The sequence below is a fragment of the Carassius gibelio genome, chromosome A1 (assembly GCF_023724105.1).
Source record: "Carassius gibelio isolate Cgi1373 ecotype wild population from Czech Republic chromosome A1, carGib1.2-hapl.c, whole genome shotgun sequence".
In the NCBI taxonomy this organism is placed as follows: Eukaryota; Metazoa; Chordata; class Actinopteri; order Cypriniformes; family Cyprinidae; genus Carassius; species Carassius gibelio.
In genome coordinates, this window is record NC_068371.1 from 31,775,513 (window position 1) to 31,797,141 (window position 21,629).

The window sequence follows — 21,629 nt, forward strand, 5'->3', positions numbered from 1 at the left end:
AGCTTTATACTGTTAAAATCAAAACATGGAAGAAAATTTTTGATATATTACTTAAAAAATAAAGTGTTGATAGTTTATAATTATTACATTAGTGTTAGTATCATTATTACATTGAGACATCTCTAAACTCTACTGTACAATAATGACATATTTCTCAAGTTAAACCGAACTTTTATTTTGATGGGTTGCCCTGTATACCATCTCTGTTTCTGTGTGTGTATGACATAACGGTAGTTTTTCTCAAATGAAACGGTAAAATGCTGATGAAGTGACTTAACTCTCAGAGCTGCTCTGGAGATGACGGACATGCGTTTATGTCCTCGTATGAGACGGAAACACACGATTTTCACGCGAAATGTGGTACCGATTGATTTAATGTGAACTGGTACTCGGTCGTACCGACGTAATTCGGTCGGTGCCCTTAAAGGACCGAGTTTGGTACCCAACCCTAGTAAACAGTCACATTTAACTTCTTACCCACATCATGAATGACTGCCTAAAGCCTTGTTTATACTTTCGCCTGGCACCGCAGTGCGAGCCTCCGCTGACTGCGCGCGCATATCTCCAAACGGACGAGCCATTTACTTCAGACTGAAAACCAGATCATAACACTGATTTAGAGGCGCAAATTGGTTGTCTGTGTGATGATGAGATGTACTAATATCCGTCTGCTCGGGCAGATTCGGCTCCAAGTCTTGCATCTTTGGATTGTAACGTAGATGTTTTTGCCGCGCAACCACACCCCCCACCAAAAAAAAAATAATAAAATCCCGGTTGTACGCGATTCACGTAACGTTAAATGACCCAATTAACCAAGAAAACGGCTATTGTCGCCGAAAAGCGACAAGTTTTTATCCAAAAACAAAAATATTTTCATTTTAACCAATAAAACATCAACATCAGATCCTCTGTAATGCACAATAATGGCAGGTGTTCATCACTGATGCACAATCATCATTTCATTAGTCTCTTAATTATCTCATTGACTTTAACTCTTTGAGGACTTGGGATTTGATTTTAGACTAGTCTGTGACTTGAAAGGAATGACTTGGTTCCTGATGCTGAGTTCATGGGTGGAAAAACAATATGGAAGGACTTTTACTATTTGGCCCCTGGACTACCCACTTCTGACTATCCATTTAATGCTGTTATTTGGTGATAATGCAATTTGATTCTGTGTCATTTGTCCTCATGAACATGAAACCTGTGTGATCTCTCAGTATCAGACAGTGTAACTCCACTAGGTGTCGCTTTTTCAGTGTGATTAATGTGATATTCAGTCAGTGCTGATGGTGGGAGGAGCCAGTAAAGCTGCTCATTACTGATAAAGAGCTGAATAAAGAGGAAGTAACTAAAGCAGACAGATGTAGAGACAGAGAGATTCACACAGAGATCATTCAGCAGAAAGAAGACTGAACTCAACTCACAATGAAGATCCTCCTCATCTTCCTCACTTTCTACCTGATCTCAGGTCAGAGCTTTTCTCTTTCATCACTGCAGTAATGATGCTGTTTTCTGTTCATCATCTTTCTGATCACAGTATCAATCTGATTGACAGCTGCAGTGAGATGCTTTAGCGTCACGGGATATTCTGGAGGAAGTGTTCTGGTGGATTCTGGGAAACTTTGGTCCAGTGACTCTGCTAAATATATGGCCAAATTACCTGAGTGGAGTGTAATAATAAATGATAAGAAACATGAAAAATGGATTAATGAAGGACGATTCACACTTTATCGAAACAGTGAGGGAAACCTCATGATCTACATCAGAGAACTGAACACACAAGATACTGGACGATACGCAATTGATGTTCTTCAGAACCAGCGTATATATGTGACTGTGAATGTGAAAGAAGAAGGTCAGTTTTTTTTTTTTTTTTTTTTTTTGATGAAAGTCTTTGTTTAATAAATATAGTAATTTCATTTTTTTTTTATCTTTGAAAAATATCACAGATTCATGTTGTAAAGTGTCAAAGAGAGTGATGGTGAATGTTGGAGAAACTGCCAGTTTCAGCTGTGAATATTCACAGAATCATATTAATGATCCCAAGATCATATTCAAAGAAGAAAAAGACTCCATTGAGATGATTTACAGCAGATGGAAGAAGAAAGAAAGATTGAGTATTTCTGATGACAAACATAAAAACATATTCAGTGTGAGAATCACTGCTGTGACACCAGATGATGGAGGAGTTTATTTATGTGGAGTTTGGATCGACAAACAATCATACAATTACTCCATTATTAATACTGTTCATCTGCATATTATGAGTGAGTAGAGCAAGCATTCAGAGTTTGCAAAAAAATAAAAAATAAAATAAACTGTTTAACCCAGATTTAGTGATATTTGTGATTGACAGCTAAAGTGGGCGTGTCTAGAGTGAACGGCTCCTCAGGAGGTGGTTTGATGATCAAGTGTGAACATCCTCAATACAAAACCAACCCAAAATACATCTGTAAAGAACCAGACGGATGTTCAGAGAGGAAGAATCCAGGAGTTCAGGGTGAATGGGTGGAGAATGGAGATGTTTCTTTATATGACGACACCAGAGCAGGAGTCTTGATGGTGTTTTTTAGAGAGCTGAAAGCTGCAGATGAAGGAACATACAGGTGTGGAGTGAAAGTATCTGACTATACTGAGAGCTTCACTGAGATACAGCTGAGCGTCAGACACGGTGAGGAACCTCAGGTACTTTGTCTTATATATTTAAAAAAAATGTGTTCTGATTTTTGTGTGATTTCTTTTGGTTAACAGATGAAAAATATCCAAAGAGTGTGACTGAATCTGTGTATCTTGGTGGAGAAGTCAACATCACCTGTCAGATTCCAGAGCAAAATAAAGTTCATTTCTGCAAAGAGGATGATAATCACATCTGCCAAAGCATCAGCTCATCTAAAGTGACAGAAATGAGTGTTTCATCAGAGAGAAATGAAGAGAGAGTTGTTACAGTGAGCATCAGTAATGTGAGTGTGAGAGATGCTGGAGTTTACTGGTGTGGAGCAGAAACCAGAGACACAGATCTGACTTTCATCTCCCTGAACACTCAAATTCAGCTCAACCTCATCAGTGAGTCCTTTCAGATGGTCTCATTTGAATAGATATAGTGCATTCAGTAACACCAGTTGTTCTTGTTAAATGTTCATGTTTGCTTGTTAAAAGTAACTCCAGAAGTGAGACATGAAAGATAATACACAACTAGTCCTATTATAAACTGAGTCCTATACATATTTATTGAATAGAAAATGTTAAAACAGACATATATGTTGGAATAGGAACGAGTATGAACATCATACATTTTAATAACTGTGTAGATATATTGTGAAATATATAATTTATCTCTGGACTGTGTTTGTGTGTTTAATTTTTCTCAGATTACTCCATGATCATCATTATTAGTGTGTGTGTGATTCTGCTGCTGATCGCTGGATTCACTCTGATTGTGTGCAAATTAAGACACAAGAGACGAGGTGACATTTGCTTGCATTATTTATCTCTTGAATCGTTTAACTGAATCGTTTGAGTGTCTCTGAGCTGCTTCAGATAATCTCAATCACTCAATTAGTTTTTATCTTAGATGCTGCTCACATTTAATCTTGATCGAGTTTGTCTTTCACTTTCGGACTTATTTTTTGGGGTTAATCAGGAAGAACCTCGACGTCAGACAAGAGAAAAAGGGAGAAAGATACAATGGTGAGTCACAGTGTGATTAACACATTACTCCAATTGTAAAGTCCTTGCTCTAACCTCTGGTCACTTCTATACTTACACTCCTCACAAGCTGCTCTACTTGCCTTCAGAAGCTGCTTTACACAGGCGTTATAAAAACAAGTTATAATCTTTTATAAAGTATTGTCAGTTATTATGTCTTTATCCATGTTTAGTAGTGCACAGCAAAAAAAAAATCTGAGTGAAATTAACTCTGCTGGGAGTACATGTTAGACCACACTCGAGTGTGAAAGTGTTAAAATAGGAGTATTAAATTAACACTGAAGCAGAGTTAAAGTTAATTAGATAATTAAGTGATTAATTGAGTGATGACTGACCATTATTGACAATACCTGATGTTAACATGCAGAATCAGCAAATGCAAATATCACTATTTTAATGTTGTCACCATTATAGTGGTCAGTGTTTGCTTTGGGCTTTTGACCCCTAAAATGTTAAAACTAAGTTTTAAAACCGATGGACAAGCAAAGACTATAGTTGTTCATGAATTACAGAGTTAAAATTACATTGTTGATTATTGCAGCACTGCGATTCTTCAACAACGTATTTCAACAGAGTCTTTTAGTTAGACATGCAAACATCAAGAATCAACCAGTAAATCTCAACAATGGTGAAAATCCAAAAAACATGTTGCAGTGCATTCTAGGTGCCACCAATCAAAATTCATCCATGACTCCCATGATGCATTGCGGCATGAATAAATTATTAGTTGAATTTTTTCAGTAATTTCTTTTATTCTTACTATTCTATTTTAATTTTTTTATGTTACTTTTAGTAGTTTGTTTTCTAATGTTTAGAGTTGTTCCGTTTTTCTGAATTTGCTTTGTCACCATTGTTGAGATTCCTACACTAATTTTTGATGTATGTGTGTGCCTAAAACAAGATTTCTTTTTTTTTAATTAACAGAACATCTTTCAAGAAATCATTTTAATTAGCGCGTACTGTCCAATCAAAGGGTTATTATAATCAATGAGGTCAATCAAATCTGTTCAGGCTTTAATTGAGTTTGGTGATTCAGGTCAAATGCCCATGTTATGATTTTTTTCTTGTCTGTTCGTTACAATTCAGTTGTAACAGCCAAAGCAAATCTCGCTTTAAAATTGTAAGGCTCAAGAGCCCAACTAAACCAAACACTGACCACTATAATGGTGACATAAACATAGTGATTTTCATCTTTGTTGATTCTGCATGTTAACATCAGGTCTCGTCAATAATGGTCAATCATCACTGAATTAATCACTTAATTATCTAATTAACTTTAACTCAGCTTCAGTGTTAATTTAACACTCCTATTTGAACACTTTCACAATCTTGAGTGTGGTTTCACATGTACTCCCAGCAGAGTTAATTTCACTCTGGATTTTTTGCTGTGTGCATTATACAGTTGTGTGATAATCACAAGTGTGGTATTGTGTTGCCACAGCTAATTATCAATTTTAATTTACACCTCTGCCTCCTCAAAAACTTCCCCACCAGCTTCCGTTATTTTAATGTACTTTCTCTCTAGTTTATCAGCATTCAGTCATCATGTGCAGACAGCAGACGCGATTCTCTCTCAGATCCTGGATCAGCTCAAATAAACAGTCATGATGAATTACCCACAATCCCCTCTGATGGGCTCCTGTACACTGCTGTCAATTTCCAGAAGCATGAAGAGTCTCTCAGTGAAGCTGCAGTCAGATTCAGTGAGGAGGAGGAGATTCAATCTGAATACGCTGCTGTCAGTCACCGCATGACACTCAACTAATTTACTGTACACCAGTATTTTACAAAACATCTTTCTTTTTTTCTTTTTTTCTTTTTTTTACATTTGTTTAAATTCACAGTTCATTGATAAAATCTCTTCATAATCCATAATTTAGTAATGAGCAGTTGTTGGGTTTAATGAGAGTCGTTCAGTTGAGACACTTTATCATGAGACATTTCAAAGTTTCCGCTGCTGCTCATGTTGCTTCTTTCACATGTTTAAAATAGTTTGTCATGTCAGTTTATGTGACGGTGTGGTGAAAACAGGAAATAAACCCTTGACTGACACTTCTAAAAGTTACTGTAGAGTTTCCACTCCACATACAGCAGCTTTTAACAGTTAATAAAGACTCTTTAATAGCAGCTCTTAAACAGACCTTTATGATAAGTCGCATGGAGTTTGAGAATCATCATTCGTACTCCATTCAGTTTAAATGGCTTGTTTTAATTTCTTTAAGTAAGCTATATGCTATGCTATTTGTCCTGCTTTAGATTTGTACATAAAAAATAGTTACACAGACAGTATCAAGGAAGACATTAATATTAACAGCAGTGGGAGTGAATCTAGTTTGAAATACCAGATCCCAGAAATACATCCAGAAATAGAGTATAAGAACATAATGATCTGATTGCTATCATGAAAGCTTGTGAGAAAGTGTGTGTGAGCGTGATGGACAGGCTGTTTCTCTGTCCATCTCAAAGCCACATAACACTTGTGAAGGTTCAGGGTCTAAGTTTAGTTTGATTGTGAAGATTAAACAGCTTTATTCAGGAAACCCACAGCGAGACACATGAGACTGAACTCAGACAGAAGATGAACATCTATTGTGAGCAGAAGACAATAAAAAGCTTTAACAAAAGCCTGAAAAACATTTCATGATTAACAAATTATCCATGTGTGCTTTGAAAGTTTTGCTTATAAATAATAATAAAAAGGCATGTCCACAAATCACAGAATGTCTGAAAAATGTTTTGCATGTTATATATTTGTATTGTTAAAGAGGTCAAATGATTTTATTTTAAAGATAATTATTTTGTGTAACAGAATATGTTGACATGCTTTTATGTTCAAAAAACACATTATTTTTTCAAATACTTTACATTATTGTAGGTCCTCTAAGCCCCGCCTCTCAAACAAGGACAGTCTGCTCTGATTGGCCAGCTTCCCAGTGCATTGTGATTGGCTGAACACCGCAAGTACTCATCGGAAATGTAACGCCCCTTTCCATAATCATAAGCTTCATCTTTCAAAATAAATGTAAAGACAATTAATAATGTCCTTAGTTCAAGCTTAAAGTGGACACATTGTCTCGTTACAGACAAAGTGATGAAGCTCACATGTGTTTGCAGAACACAAGCCATGGATGTTTAAGACAGCTGACTACACTGTGTGACCCTGTCTCTCCCCCCCTCCCCCCCCCCACACTCACACTCACACACACACATACAACACACAAAACTTTGTATTTGAATATTCAATAGCAAATACTTAAACTAGTAACAAAACATACTTACAGTAGCTGATTCAGAAGCACCAGATTGTCATAGCACAGTCAGAATGACTTCGTCTCCTACGATCAGGAAAACGGTCGTCCATAAAATGCATTGCTGTTCTGTTGTGAGTAATCTTATAGATGCATCTACTTTCAGAAAGCCAAACAGAGTGCTTTTGGTTTCTCCTGGATACACACACATCTCCCTGACATGACTGCTTCAATACTTACTGTGTTCCTGAAACCATGCCTTCTTTCTTTGTGTGAACATTTGGGTGGCATTACACAAATATATCCACACAGTGATGTAGAGATGTGGGAGTGTGTTTAAACGAGGCGTTTTAGGGGTCATGGCAGAGTCTTAACTTTGATAAAGAATATCTCTTTGGATTTGAGACTTTAATCTTTGCAACTTTACAGATCTTCTTCATACACCAAGAGCTTGTAACAATTGTAAAACTCAGAAAAATGTAAATTGCATCATATGACCCCTTTAAATATAGTTACTTTATGTTAATATCACATAAACAAGCATCTCCGGGTTTACTGTAATAATAAGTATTTTACTACTTTATTAAAGAGACTTGCATGTAAAGGTCTCAGCAGTTTGTGCTTGCTGGGTTGTTAACACTGTGGTCAGTGTGATAAAATCATCAACATGCTGCCTTGTGGTTTTCTTTTGCATTTAAGTTACTTTGATCAAACCAAGATGCCCTTTAATATGGTAAATGGTAAATGGACTGCATTTATATAGCGCTTTCAACAGACCACATGGCCATCCAAAGCACTTTACAAGTTGCCTCACATTCACCCATTCACACACTCATTCATACACCGACTGCGGTGTCAGCCATGCAAGACGCCATCCAGCTCATCGGGAGCAGCTGAGCAGCTAATAACCTGCAAAATTCTGCTAATTTGTGATCAGTAAGTCAGTTCACTGTTAAACTATTATTTTGTGAAATTGTGTCTGAAATACTATAATAAAGCACAGACTGTAAAGATATTTAACTTTTTTATAAAAAAAATTCAGTGAGAACATCTTGATCTAGACTCTAAAAATGAAGTTTTTTTATGTTCATGATTTTAAGTTTGTTCTTAAACCGAGGTCAGTGAGTACATTTTTGTTATAACAAATAGGAGGAGAGTTAACGGTGATTGGGATGAGTATCGACTATGTGGATTATAAAAGGGGCATTCTGACGTGAAGATGCAAGACGGAGCGGATGGATTAATGCCGAAGGAAGGTGGGGGAATGGAGCGGACGGATTAATGCCACGGCAAGGCAGTGGGAAGGTGGTGGTAATGGATTAATGTGGTGTGAAGGTGGAAGTTTAGTCTCTGTGTCTTGGGGAACTGGAAGGATGGATCTATAAAGTGAAAGTGATAAGGATCGAAGAGTGGCCGAGCATCCACATCATCTATGCAGCAGTTAAGTGCCTTTTCTTCTGTGCAGTCCTTTATCTTCAATATTCACTGGGTGTATCAGACTGTGGACAGTGTTTCTAAATTGGTCAAGATAGTGACTGAAAACTCTTTGTAGTATACTCCTTACAGTGTTGGATATTCAGATATATTAACAATAGGACCTCAGAAAGAAGGCTGGAATGGCACAAGAAAGTCATCACCTCTATTCAAACGCTTCTATTCCTTAGACCAGTGGTTTTCAACCTGTGATGGTATTGCAGGTTGGTATTGCAATTACTATTAAATAAATAATTAAAATAAATAATATTGTTAATATATGTCAAAATGTCTAAATCATAACATAATATCATTTCATATAATTAAATAACAAAAAAAAAAAAAAAAAAATGTAACCATGCTTCCACTATTCAAGTTCGCTGATTGGTTTAAGAATAAACCACCAATTTATCTTAGATATTTTTGCTTGGGAACCACTGCCATAGACAGTAAAAGTAAACCAAATCTAGTTTTGGTTTCTTAATAAGAGGCTTGATAACCACCAACTTGAATGGCTTTGGGACGTGACCTAAAGATAATGACGAGTTAATGATATTGAGAAACGGTTCTTCGGCTACAGATAACAGCTCTTTCAGTAATTTAGTGGGTACAGGATCTAATAAACATGTTGTTGGTTTAGATACAGTGATAAGTTTATTTAGCTCTTCCTGTCCTATGGTTGTAAAGCGCTGCAGTTTATCTTTGGGTGCGATGGATGAAACTGAAGTGTTAGACGCTGTAGAATCTACATTCGCTATTGTATTTCTAATGTTATCTATTTTATCAGTGAAGAAATTCATAAAGTCATTACTATTTAACGTTGGTGGAATATTTGAATCAGGTGGCGTCTGGTAATTTGTTAACTTAGCCACTGTGCTAAATAAAAACCTTGGATTGTTTTGGTTATTTTCTATGAGTTTGTGTATATGCTCTGCCCTAGCAGTTTTTAGAGCCTGTCTATAGCTGGACATACTGTTTTTCCATGCAATTCTAAAAACTTCCAATATAGTTTTTCTCCATTTGCACTCAAGACTAAGTGTTTCTTTCCTGAAAGAGTGAGTATAACTGTTATACCATGGTACAGTACGTTTTTCTCTAACCGTTTTCACTTTGATAGGGGCAACAGCTTCTAATGTATTAGAGAAAAAAGTGCCCATGTTGCCAGTCATTTCGTCTAATTCATGTGTATTTTTGGGTACAAAAAGCAGTTGAGATAGATCTGGCAGGTTATTTGCGTCTTTGGTGGCTGGAACAATAGTTCTGCCCAGACGGTAACGCTGAGACATATAGTTAATATCAGTGATACGCAGCATGCACTATACAAGGAAATGGTCTGTAATATCATCATATTGAGGTACAATATCTATAGCAGTAAGATCAATTCCATGAGATATAATTAAATCTAGTGTATGATTAAAACGATGAGTGGGCCCGGTGAAGTTTTGCTTGACTCCAAAAGAGTTTATTATGTCAGTAAACCCAAGTCATAATGTATCATTTGTATTATCAACGTGAATATTAAAATCTCCCATAATTTGGAGTCTCCAAAGCCAAATTTTTGTAGTGTGGTGTATAAAAATTTCCAGTTGACCCTATCAAAAGCTTTTTCAGCATCTAATGTGGCAATGAGAGTATCTTTCTGTTGTACTGATGAGTACTGCATTAAATTATATAATCTGCGGGTATTGTTAGATGGGTGTCTACCTTTTATAAAGCCGGTCTGATCGGGATGGATAATATATGATATAATTTTCTCAATTCTATGAGATAATGCTTTGCTAATCATTTTTATGTCGACATTTATAAGTGAAATAGGACAGTAGTTAGATGTGAGGGTGTGGTCTTTATTAGGTTTAGGAATGAGTGATATAAGCGCTGTATTCACGTGGGATGGGAATCTAGCATTTTGTTTTATTTCCATTATTGTTCTACTAAATAGTGGTTATAAAGTTGACCAAAAATGTTCGTAGAACTCAGCAGGGAAGCCATCCGGTCCTGGTGTTTTATTATTTTGCATGTGTTTAAGCGCGGCGTGAAGTTCTTTTTCAGTGATTGGTAATTTGAGAGAGATAGTTTGCTCCGGGTTGAGTTTTGGTAGAATGGTGTTATCGAGGAATTAGTTTATGTCTTTTTGATTTGGGTCCATATCAGATGAGTATAATTTTGTATAGTATTCTTCAAATATTTTGTTTATCTCAATAGGTGAATTGGTTAGCTTCCCTGCTGAGTTTGTAATGGATGTTATAGCTGTTTTTTCTTTATTTCTTTTAATTTGACTGGCTAAATATTTTCCGGATTTATTGCTGTGGTGAAAAGATTCGTGACGAAGTCTCTGAATCAGAAACTGTTTTATTTTGGTCATTATTTCATTAAGCAAGAATTTATTTTCTCCTAGTTCTTTATAGATGGTTTCCGATTGGTTATTTGCATGTAAAATACCTAATTTTTTTTCTTTTTCTTTTTCCTTTTTTTTATGGACTGAATATGATATGATTTTTCCCCGCAATACTACTTTCCATGTCTCAAACCGCAAACTTTTTAAATCTACAGTACAGAGACCAAGAGCAATGGGTTTCATACATGAAAAAAAAAAATACACAAAATAAAAAATAACTTCATAACCTCAGGTACTTAATATGTGATGACTTTTTTCATCTTCAACAAAGAACTGATACCACCTGAGTTCTCTTAATTTTGTTTCTCGTTACAGCAGTCTTTCACAAAAACACAGTTACAGCAGTCAGAGACAGGCTAATTGAAGAAGTAGCTTGACCAAGATCCTAACTAAACCAAACACTGATCACCACAATGGTGACTTCAAATGAATCAAATATCAACATTTAAACCTCCGTTAATTCTCAATAAGAGCTTCTTTAGATGTCTGACAGAAATAAATCAATCTAATGATTCCATGTTTGTGGAAATGTTTGATCCTCCTCTGCTGAGATCTTCAGAGATTTAATGTCTTTGATTTGCAGTTGATTTTACCACATGCTCAATTGTCAGTTATTTCATTATTTCATAAAGATTATTTTATTTTCTTGATCTAGATACAGTATGTTATGCCTAAATGAATAAATTAATGTAAATGATGTTGAAAATATTTATTTTAAATATTTATTTTTTCTACCACTTTAAAACTAGTTTTTAACCTTGTAAGGAGGTTCTCTGAGCGTCTAAATCGGACGTACAGAAGACATCAAAAAAGACCTCTTGGGCTTGAGTATAGACTTACAAACTCAAGCTACACAGCTAAATGACTCAGTATCAGACAGTGCAACTCCACCAGGTGTCGCTCTTTCAGTGTGATTAATGTGATATTCAGTCAGTGCTGATGGTGGGAGGAGCCAGTAAAGCTGCTCATTACTGATAAAGAGCTGAATAAAGAGGAAGTAACTAAAGCAGACAGATGTAGAGACAGAGAGATTCACACAGAGATCATTCAGCAGAAAGAAGACTGAACTCAACTCACAATGAAGATCCTCCTCATCTTCCTCACTTTCTACCTGATCTCAGGTCAGAGCTTTTCTCTTTCATCACTGCAGTAATGATGCTGTTTTCTGTTCATCATCTTTCTGATCACAGTATCAATCTGATTGACAGCTGCAGTGAGATGCTTTAGCGTCACGGGATATTCTGGAGCAAGTGTTCTGGTGGATTCTGGGAAACTTTGGTTCAGTGCAAATGTTAAATGCATGAACAAATTACCTGACTCTGCTAAATATATGGCCAAATTACCTGAGTGGACAAATATAATGAATAATACGAAACATGACAAATGGATCAATGTTGGAAAATTCACATTGTTTCAAAATAATGAGGGAAACCTCATGATCTACATCAGAGATTTGAAGGAACATGATGCTGGAGGATACTGGATCGGTGTTCTTTACAAGTGGGGTATAGATATGACTTTACATGTGGAAGAAGGTCAGTCATTTTAAGACAAATAATAATAATAATAATAATAAAAATAATAATAAAAAAATAATAATAATAATAATAATCTGAATCGACTGATGATTTTAAATCCTTTACAAAAGTAAGGTGTATATATATATATATATATATATATATATATATATATATATATATATATATATATATATATATATATATATATATATATATATATATATATAGATATATATATATATAGATATATATATATTGATATATATATTTTTTTTTTTATGTAAATCCCAGATTCATGTTGTAAAGTATCAAGGAGAGTGATGGTGAATGTTGGAGAAACTGCCAGTTTCAGCTGTGAATATTCACAGAATCAAATTAATGATGCCAAGATCATCTTCAAAGAAGGAAAAGAGTATATTGAGATGATTTACAGCAGATGGAAGAAGAAAGAAAGATTCAGTATTTCTGATGACAAACATAAAAACATCTTCAGTGTGAGGATCACTGCTGTGACACCAGATGATGGAGGAGTTTATTTATGTGGAGTTTGGATCGACAAACAATCATACAATTACTCCATTATTAATACTGTTCATCTTCATGTTATGAGTGAGTAGTACAAATAATCATTAAAATATTGTTTATGAAATTGCCTTTTGTTGCAGAATTGATTATACACTATTTTTCTGAAGACTGAAGAGTGTCTGAAGAGTGTCAGGTTCATGGTTTTGTTTCAGCTCTCTTCTGCCACCTTGTCAAGATTTGAGTTTCCTTGTTTGTTTACTGACTGAAGTTACTGATTCTGTTCACCTTTTGGGTTAATTATCTCATTAATTCTCTTTCCCGGGTCAGTTGTGACCTAATGGTCTTGTAACCTGAAGATGACCGATTCGATTCTTAGTGCTGGCAGGACATTTAGGTGAAGAGAGTGAATAAAGAGCATTCTGTTTCACACGCATTACCTGCCACTGAGGGACCTTTTGCACCAGAGCAAATGGATGTGTTTGTGTGCGTTTTCACTTCTCACTGCTGTGTCTGAGTGTGTGTTTTCACTTCTCTCTGCTGTGTGTACTGGGTGTGTGTGTGTATGCTTGTATGGATGAAATTCAGAGCACACATTCATATGGACAAGTATGTTGTCCCACATGCGTCACTTTCATTGTGTGTGTGTGTGTGTTGGTGTGTATTATTAGCCTGGTGTTTCTTGAGATCTTTGTTCAATGTTTTCTATTGTGGGTGCGTATACTCCTGTGTTTTCTGATGTTTTCTAAGTTGTATTATTTAATTAAAGACTCTTCAATTTCCTTTTTTGTGTGCTTAATAAATCACAACAATGCATGACACTGAGCAGTTTAAATATTATTGTTTATAAGAGGTACCAAATATATAAATGCTTTATAAGAACGATAATTTATGTAGAATTTTTTTTTTTTCTCAAGTGCCTCCAGTAGTGAGAGATGAAGGAGAATCAGCTGAGATCATCTGTCCTTATGATTCAATCTATAAATCAAAGCCAAAGTCTCTCTGTAAGGGGAAGTGCTCCACTAGAGACAGAAATCCTCTCAGTGAGACTGTGAGAGAAGAGAAAGAGACCAAGACTGGCAGATTGACTCTGAATGATGACGTCACTGCAGGGGTCTTCACTGGGACCATCACTGGACTGACAGCAGAGGATGCTGGGAAATACTGGTGTGCAGTGACATTAGAAACAGAGCTCAATTATCTTTACACTCATCTGATCGTCATCATGAACGAGGGTGAGGAAGGTTTCTGTATCTGAATATGTGAAACTACGGCAGTGAATTGATGTTCTTGTGTCTGTAAACATTTCCAGAGCTGAACTTGACTAAGTATGAAGGAGAGGACGTGTCAATCCAGTGCAAACATCATGATGAAGATCAGAAACGCTTCTGCAAAGCACATGAAGCCTCCATGTGTGTGAAGGATGGAGTTTCATTGGAGATGATCAGAGATGATCGATTCTCTTTCAGTGATGAAGCATCTACTGGAGTCTTTACTGTGAACATCACTGATCTGAGAGAAGAGGATTCTGGGACATACTGGTGTGGTGCTCACATCATCATTAAAGTCAGTCTCACTGTTAAAACAGGTAAAATATCTTTAGATGAAAACATCACATCAACTTTATGTTCATTCATAAGTGTGTCTTATTTGTCGTCGTTTTCGTTTTAATGTTGTGTATGTTTATGTCTGTGCATGCTTATTTCTCTCTCATTAGAGGATAACTGTGTGTGTGTGTGTGTGTTTTATTTTCAGATTTCACCTTGTTCAACTTGATTTGTGTTTCTTCAGCTCTGATGCTGATTGGGGGATTCTGTCTGATTATGTGTAAATTAAACCTGAATGAGAACATTGTGTTATATAAAGCATATGTGACCCGTCACGGAAACCAGTGACACAAATCGGCGGCACAACTTTCGAGCAAAATGAGAAAGAAGCTTTTTTTTTTTTTTTCAAAATTGGTGATTTTCGTTTTTTTGCAGAATGTGTTAGTTGAGATCACAAAGAAGCCTCTCAGAGTTTGAGATAGCAGTATTGGTATATTTAAAAGCGTACATTTTGAGGTTGAAATCAGCTTGTTTGTCGGAGATTCTAGCATTGCAGTGGGGGCGTTTCATTGTCTGTGTATTTCCACACTGGATAAGCCGGCATTTGTTTCTTTTGTTATTGCCCCCGCCCTCCGAGGGAAGCGTGGCTACTTAGTATGCAGCGCTCTGACCGGCTCTAGCTGATATCAAAATTCAGTGAAGATGGACGCCGCAAAGATGAACGCAGACGAGCTGAACCGTGGCCGTTACACCGAAAATGTTTTGAAGTGCTTCTTTGACAATCCGGATGCTTATAAACAAGCACTCACTGATTCTGAAGACGATCTGAGCGACGATGAAAGTGGCATAGTAAGACTGTAATATCCCAAAGAAGACCCCGACAAAGAGAAAGTGTGCCCGAACGAATTATTTCATTGGAGGCAGCGAGATCTGCGAGAATACTTTTGTTTCTTATGGGGTGAGTTTCCATAAACATCAAAGTTTGTCGTTTTGTGTTCATTCTAAGAACGCATACATGTTATCTCATGTTGTTATTGTCAATGTGATCTATTGTTATTAGCTAGCTCATCGGTTATCACAGAATCCTGTTAAAAAAGTCCTAATGCTACCAATGAAATCAATTCACCAAGTTGTATGTAGAAAACCAGAAAATAACAAATAAAATGAGCATCAATATGTACTTTTTTTTACATAAACATTAAAATAATAACATTAAAAATTAGGGGCAGATTTGAAAGATTAAAGATTTTTTATAAAAAGATAAAACTCACATATTTCAGCCTCTAAATAATTTTTATAAAAGTCAAAAAAGATAAATTACTGACATTTACAATACACATTCTCCTTTATCATTAATAGTATGCGGTCCGATTTTTCCCGTTGTGTCTGTCGTTGCTATGCAGGGGGTATGGCTTATCTAAATGAGATGTAAATGAGCCCCATTGTCACTCGCAGCAGTGAGAACTGCACAATCTTCAGAGGCTATTTCTGCTTTTTGAGCTTTTTTGAGTGCCTACCTTCAAATGGCCACAACTTCTCCAAATATTATCAGATTTCCATGTGTTAGTTGGAAAGCTTGGAGACTACACTTTCAGAATCTGTGAATAACTCAAAATGCCCCAGAACCGACTTGTGTCCCTACTTTCCGTGATTGGTCACATATATTAATCACTACTAATCCAGTCACTGGAATAAAGGACGAAATGCTTTTGTCCAAATGAGGGAACCCCAAAATGTCTTCAAAGGGATGTTTTGTCTCAGGTTTGTTGTGAAAGTAGGGATGAGCAGATCATCAGACAGAAGAGACATGGTGAATCCAATCTTCTGCTAAATTAGTGTTTAATCTGTAGTACAGTGTTTATTTCTCCACATTCTGGATCCAATTCTGGAGCAGATGCACTTTTTTCATCCTCTGACAAACATCTCTACACCTACCGGAAGGCATGCAGTTTCCAGAAGTGTGAAGACTGTCATCCATTGATGATACAATGTTTGCTCTGTTTCACTCTGAGTCACCATACAAGACTCAGATCCTTTGTGTTCACAGATCCTCACACCTTACAAATAATTGTGTCTGAATGTTTAAAAAAATGTTTTATATAATATTTATATAAAGACAGTTTGTTTGATTAACATGTTTTCAAACAAATGTGTTAATAATTTCATAAATTAATTATTTCTAGTATTTTTTGTAGGTTAAGGAGATTTGCTTGGAATAGTTCCTCAAGTATTGTCTAAATGTAATGTAAAATGTAATGTATTGTGGCTGAGTGACTGTTTTATCCAGCGACCGTGTGTTAAATATCACCCTACATACTCTCCAGCTTGTGGTTTTCTTTACTGCTGTTTGAGTCATAACCAAGAAACCCTTCGGCCACATTCAGGTGTGAAAAAAACAGGAAACTCTTTCTTTAGTACAAATGGACAGAAAAGTTTCCACACCACATATACATAATAATTTTGTGAAAATCAAATATCTTAATTGCATTTTTTTACAGCACTGTTTTATTGTAGCCATCTGAAATACTGTGATTAGAGAATTTAGAAGAAATATTTTTAAATATATTTCCCATAATGTATCTCTGATCCACCCTTTCTCCTTAAATTGCACTGCTTGTCTGTTTGAATCAAGTGTGACATGCAAATCTTTAAAAGTGAAACTGAAGCGTTTAAATCACTCCCAGGGGACTGGACCCAGCAGAGGTCACACGACTCTCTTTAATGTCTGCATTATACATCTACATCTTTTTTAGAGTGTTTCCTCCTCTGCAATACATCAATAGTTCATTCCCTATCAGATGTCAAATAGACGTTTAGAAGATGCCTTTAAGATGTTTATGATGTCAAATATATGTACAACTGAGATCATAAAGAATATCAGATGTTTGTCCACAGCAAATGCTTTAAAGCCATCTTTAACAGATATCTTGCAGATGTACCTGTGCTATCTGGGCTGAAGTAAGTTCAGATATTATTATTCTTTTTTTTTATAAGTTTGGTTTTAGTTTGTAATGTGATGTTATAATAAAAGGAGTGTGACGTCATGGCAGGACATGGCTACACTTCACTCACTACTGCACAGACTCGGGTCCCGAATCAGCACAAGATGTCAGCACCTAACTGATTTTACTTCAGTATTGTGTCATACTTCTGAGAGAAGCTGAAAAATGAATGCGGAAAAAGGAATGGTGTAGCTTGTTTTTTTTTTTTTTTTCTACTGCTAACTGATTTGGGTCATGCATGCCTAATGTGCTGGAGTGAGGAGACGCAGAGACGTAGGACATTCCAATAATTACAGAACTTTATTTACAGAACTTTATTTAACAGAACACCAGGAGGAAATACAAATGCCGGACCCTGGATATGGAAAAACGCAGGACTAAAATAGGAGGCAAACTCAGACAGCGGAGGATTCCTTCCCTCCAGCTCAGTCCTGTGATGCCTGGGAGGTCCACAGGGGGATAGTAACTGGTCCCCATCCAAAACAGAGAGTTGAGCATTGTGTCATCTAGCGCCGTGCACACAGCAAGCCCGCAGAACCGTGCATACTCCACCAATGGGAGATCTCTGCAGGCTAGGGCGGAAAATCAAGGGGAGAAACAGGAAACTGGAAAACCAAAAAACATAAGAAGAAAACAGACAAACTCAAGTTCCATCAATCAGAGGTGGAAAGAGTACAAAAATATTCTACTCAAGTAAAAGTACCATTACATTAATGAAATTTTACTTAAGTACAACTAAAAGTACCAGCCTAAAAATTTACTCAAGTAAAAGTAAAAAGTAGCTCATTTAAAATTTACTCAGAGTAAAAATTACTTCGTTACATTTTAAGAGTGGGAGGGAGTCAAAAATGGGACAGGCCAAGGGTGTCAGACTCAGTTCCTGGAGGGCCACAGTCCTGCACAGTTTAGATATAACCCTAATTAAACACACCTGATCCAGCTAATCTAATCATTTAGGTTTATTTGAAAACTACATGATATGTGTGCTGGAGCAGGATTAGAACTAAACTCTGCAGGGCTATATGGCCCTCCAGGAACTGAGTTTGACACCCCTGGCACAGGCCTATTAATCTCAAACTAGTTGTTTTTAATTAAAGGAATCAGTTATTTAAAATAATAAAACATTTGGGCTGTTACCAGGCAAATCAGTATCAACAAACTCATCTTTTAATGCAGAGGAAATGCAGAAGATTAATTGGAAGTGGCATTTAGATGTATTACACTGTTTAGTGCAGGAGAAGAATACATTTAACCTGCAGTTACAAATGCATGAATAATGTTTTGATATTCAAGACATAAAATGTTGAATACTCATATGAAATGATAAGAAAATAATTATAAATAAAAAAATCAAAAGATACTTTAAATGTGAAATTAAAATGGCCAGTATGTGTCAGCAAGTCACTGTTAATAAGTGAGTCATTGCGATTGAACCGAATCATTTAAACGGTTGATTCATTCAGGAACGAAACACTGTCACGTTGCTCAGAGACGCAGAACTGTGCTTTGGTGGCTGTGTTTGGAATTATTTTCTGTTGTAGAAATAGAGCTAAAAAAGGCAATATGGTTTCTAAAACGCAAGTCTCTTAATTACAATTAAACTTGTTTACTGAACTGTTATATATTTGTATATATTAATAATGATTTTTCAAGGAAAATATGGCATTCTTTGTGTGATTCTGATTTAATATATGAGATTATATAAATATGTCAATTTTCTGCCCCTATATCTTCGATTTTGTGATCATTCTAAATGCATTTTAGGAGACTGAATCAGACAGTGAAAGAACACACTATAAATGTGCGCGCACATCATTAAAACAAAATTTATGATATTATTGCAGACAACATAGCACACTCCTCACCACTGTTTTTTTGGCTAATTTGTGCAAAACCTCTTGCTAAAATGTCAAAGCTTCATTTTAACCACCAATGCAACGATGCAATTATTTAGCTTACCTCTACATTCTTGCAAAGGGTTGATGTCTTGTCGAGATTTTATAAGCTGCTAGTTTTGTCTTCCTAGGCAAGTACAGCTTACACTGAATAATAGAGCATAAATATGTCCAGGGGTTCACTTCATTTCCTTCGAGTTAGACTTCAGAATATGACGGGGTTTCGTTTTCAGCAATGTCTGCACCACTAACGCCTGTTTTGTCCGTCTGCATCTCTCTTGTGATTTTAGCGCCAGTTTGTTCTCCTGGCCATTATTTACTGCCGCAGTTTCCAGGGAGCGATTTATTTATTTATTTTTTACTCAGCAATTAATGTGTTTTAAAATGTAGCGAAGTACAATACTTCAAACAAAATATACTTAAGTAAAAGTAAAATTACAGATAAAAAAAAAAAATACTTTAAAAAGTATTAGTACACAAAAAAGCTACTCAATTACAGTAACGCTGTTACTTTCCACCTCTGCCATCAATTAACCTTTTGTGTTTGTTTTGTTGATCTGTCATCAGTGATGTTGAAGTCTGTTTGAGAGCTGCAGTCTGTGGTTCTGAATCAATTTAAATATATCATATATGTTTTAAGCTTGTAAAATAATAATAATAATAATAAAAAGTCCAAATATCAGTAAGATCTGGTCTGTTTGCTACTAAAAAAGTGTTTAATTTTTCATACAACTGATAAAAGTATCAAAACAAATCAGATGTATTTTAATTTTAAGGTATTCCTGGTAGGGCTCTAGATGACGTCAGTGAATTTACATATTCAGTTTACTCTCGCCCTCTAGTGGAAGATTTATTAAATTCAATTAAATTCAATTCAAGTTTATTTGTGTGGCGCTTTTTACAATACAAATCATTACAAAGCAACTTTACAGAAAATTAAGTTTCTACAATATTTAGTAGTGGCTTATAAGTGGTGACTGTCAGTTTGTGCACGTACGACAGGATTTTTCAGAAACATTAATACAAGACGTAGTGAGCCAGCCGATGAACATTATTAATAGCAATTATTATATGATGCAGTCACACTTGTAGTAATAATTGTTAGTTATGTTTGTTGATTCAGGGTTAGCATCATCTGAGGTCCTCTGAGGGTCAGCATCATCTCTTCTCAGGTGTTCTGGATCCAGACTGGAGCTTGTGTAAATCCTAGTTACCACGGGATGAAGATCCAGCAGAAACAGAGAAACAAATAGAGACATCATTAGCATAGCTGCTGTTGAACAAAGTAAAATTAATTAGTTTAACCCAAGCTAAAGAATAAGAATGCACATTTGATCAGATGCAACTACATTCACAATTTAAGAGATACATTATTCGTATGCTTGGTGAAAGAGATGTGTTTTTAATCTAGATTTAAAAAGAGAGTGTGAGTCTGAACCCTGAACATTATCAAGAAGGCTATTCCAGAGTTTGGGAGCCAAATGTGAGAAAGTTCTACCTCCTTTAGTGGACTTTGCTATCCTAGGAACTACCAAAAGTCCAGCGTTTTGTGAACTTATGGATCATGATGGATTGTAACGTAAGGCTAGTTAGGTACGCAGGAGCTAAACCATTTAGGGCCTTATAGGTAAGTAATGATAATTTGTAACTGATACGGAACTTAATAGGTAGCCAGTGCAGAGACTGTAAAATTCGGGTAATATGATCATATTATTATGCTTTTTTTGGAAGGGTTACCTTGGTAAAATTCGCATTTTAGGGGCTAAATATCACGTTATTGGTATTGGGGTTGCTTCAAACCACGGACATGAAAAACAATCGCAGACTTGCAAACACTGGTTCAGGTGGAGCAGCATTTAATACACAGAGTCGTAGTCTACTGACAACTAACACAAAATCGTGCTGGAGATATACTTCTAATTACAGGAGCGTCTTTACTGATGAGATGTGCATGAAAATCGCATTCCATTTTTTGCACAGCCCTACCTGTAGCTTGTTTATTGAAGAAGCAGGACAACCACCTAGAAGTGCATTACAATAGTCCAGTCTAGAGGTCATGAATGCATGAACTAGCTTTTCTGCATCAGAAACAGATAACATGTTTCGTAGCTTGGCAATGTTTCTAAGATGGAAAAATTCAGTTTTTGTAAAATGGGAAATATGATTTTCAAAAGACAAGTTGCTGTCTATTATAACACCCAGATTTTTGACTGTAGAGGAATTAACAGTACATCCGTCTAGTTGCAGATTGTAATCTACAAGATTCTGTGTACTGTTTTTTTTTTTGGTCCAATATTTAATATCTCTGTCTTTTAAGAA

The 21,629-nt window shown here is 36.0% G+C and overlaps 2 protein-coding genes across 2 annotated transcripts in view; both read left to right on the forward strand.

Annotated features, from left to right (window-relative positions):
* LOC128020226 (uncharacterized) overlaps window positions 1–21,629 on the forward strand; it is a 364,990-nt gene that overhangs the window by 213,193 nt on the left and 130,168 nt on the right. The window contains exon 8 of the mRNA XM_052607044.1: window positions 2,755–3,066. Within this exon, the coding sequence (XP_052463004.1) occupies window positions 2,755–3,066 (312 nt within the window). The remainder of the gene's footprint in view (window positions 1–2,754; window positions 3,067–21,629) is intronic.
* On the forward strand, window positions 11,824–14,897 carry LOC128028911 (polymeric immunoglobulin receptor-like). The gene is made up of 6 exons (XM_052616286.1): window positions 11,824–11,945; window positions 12,033–12,359; window positions 12,636–12,953; window positions 13,784–14,101; window positions 14,179–14,454; window positions 14,622–14,897. Exons 1-6 carry the CDS (start codon window positions 11,903–11,905, stop codon window positions 14,759–14,761), a joined length of 1,422 nt encoding a protein of 473 aa, XP_052472246.1. The 5' UTR covers window positions 11,824–11,902; the 3' UTR covers window positions 14,762–14,897.

What these genes read in the sequence shown, in the direction of transcription:
- LOC128028911 (XM_052616286.1), top strand. Translation starts at nt 11,903, where the DNA reads ATGAAGATCCTCCTCATCTTCCTCACTTTCTACCTGATCTCAG. An exon ending in CACTTTCTACCTGATCTCAG is followed by an intron (nt 11,946 to 12,032) that starts GTCAGAGCTTTT and finishes TCTGATTGACAG; the next exon opens with CTGCAGTGAGATGCTTTAGC. An exon ending in GATCGTCATCATGAACGAGG is followed by an intron (nt 14,102 to 14,178) that starts GTGAGGAAGGTT and finishes AAACATTTCCAG; the next exon opens with AGCTGAACTTGACTAAGTAT.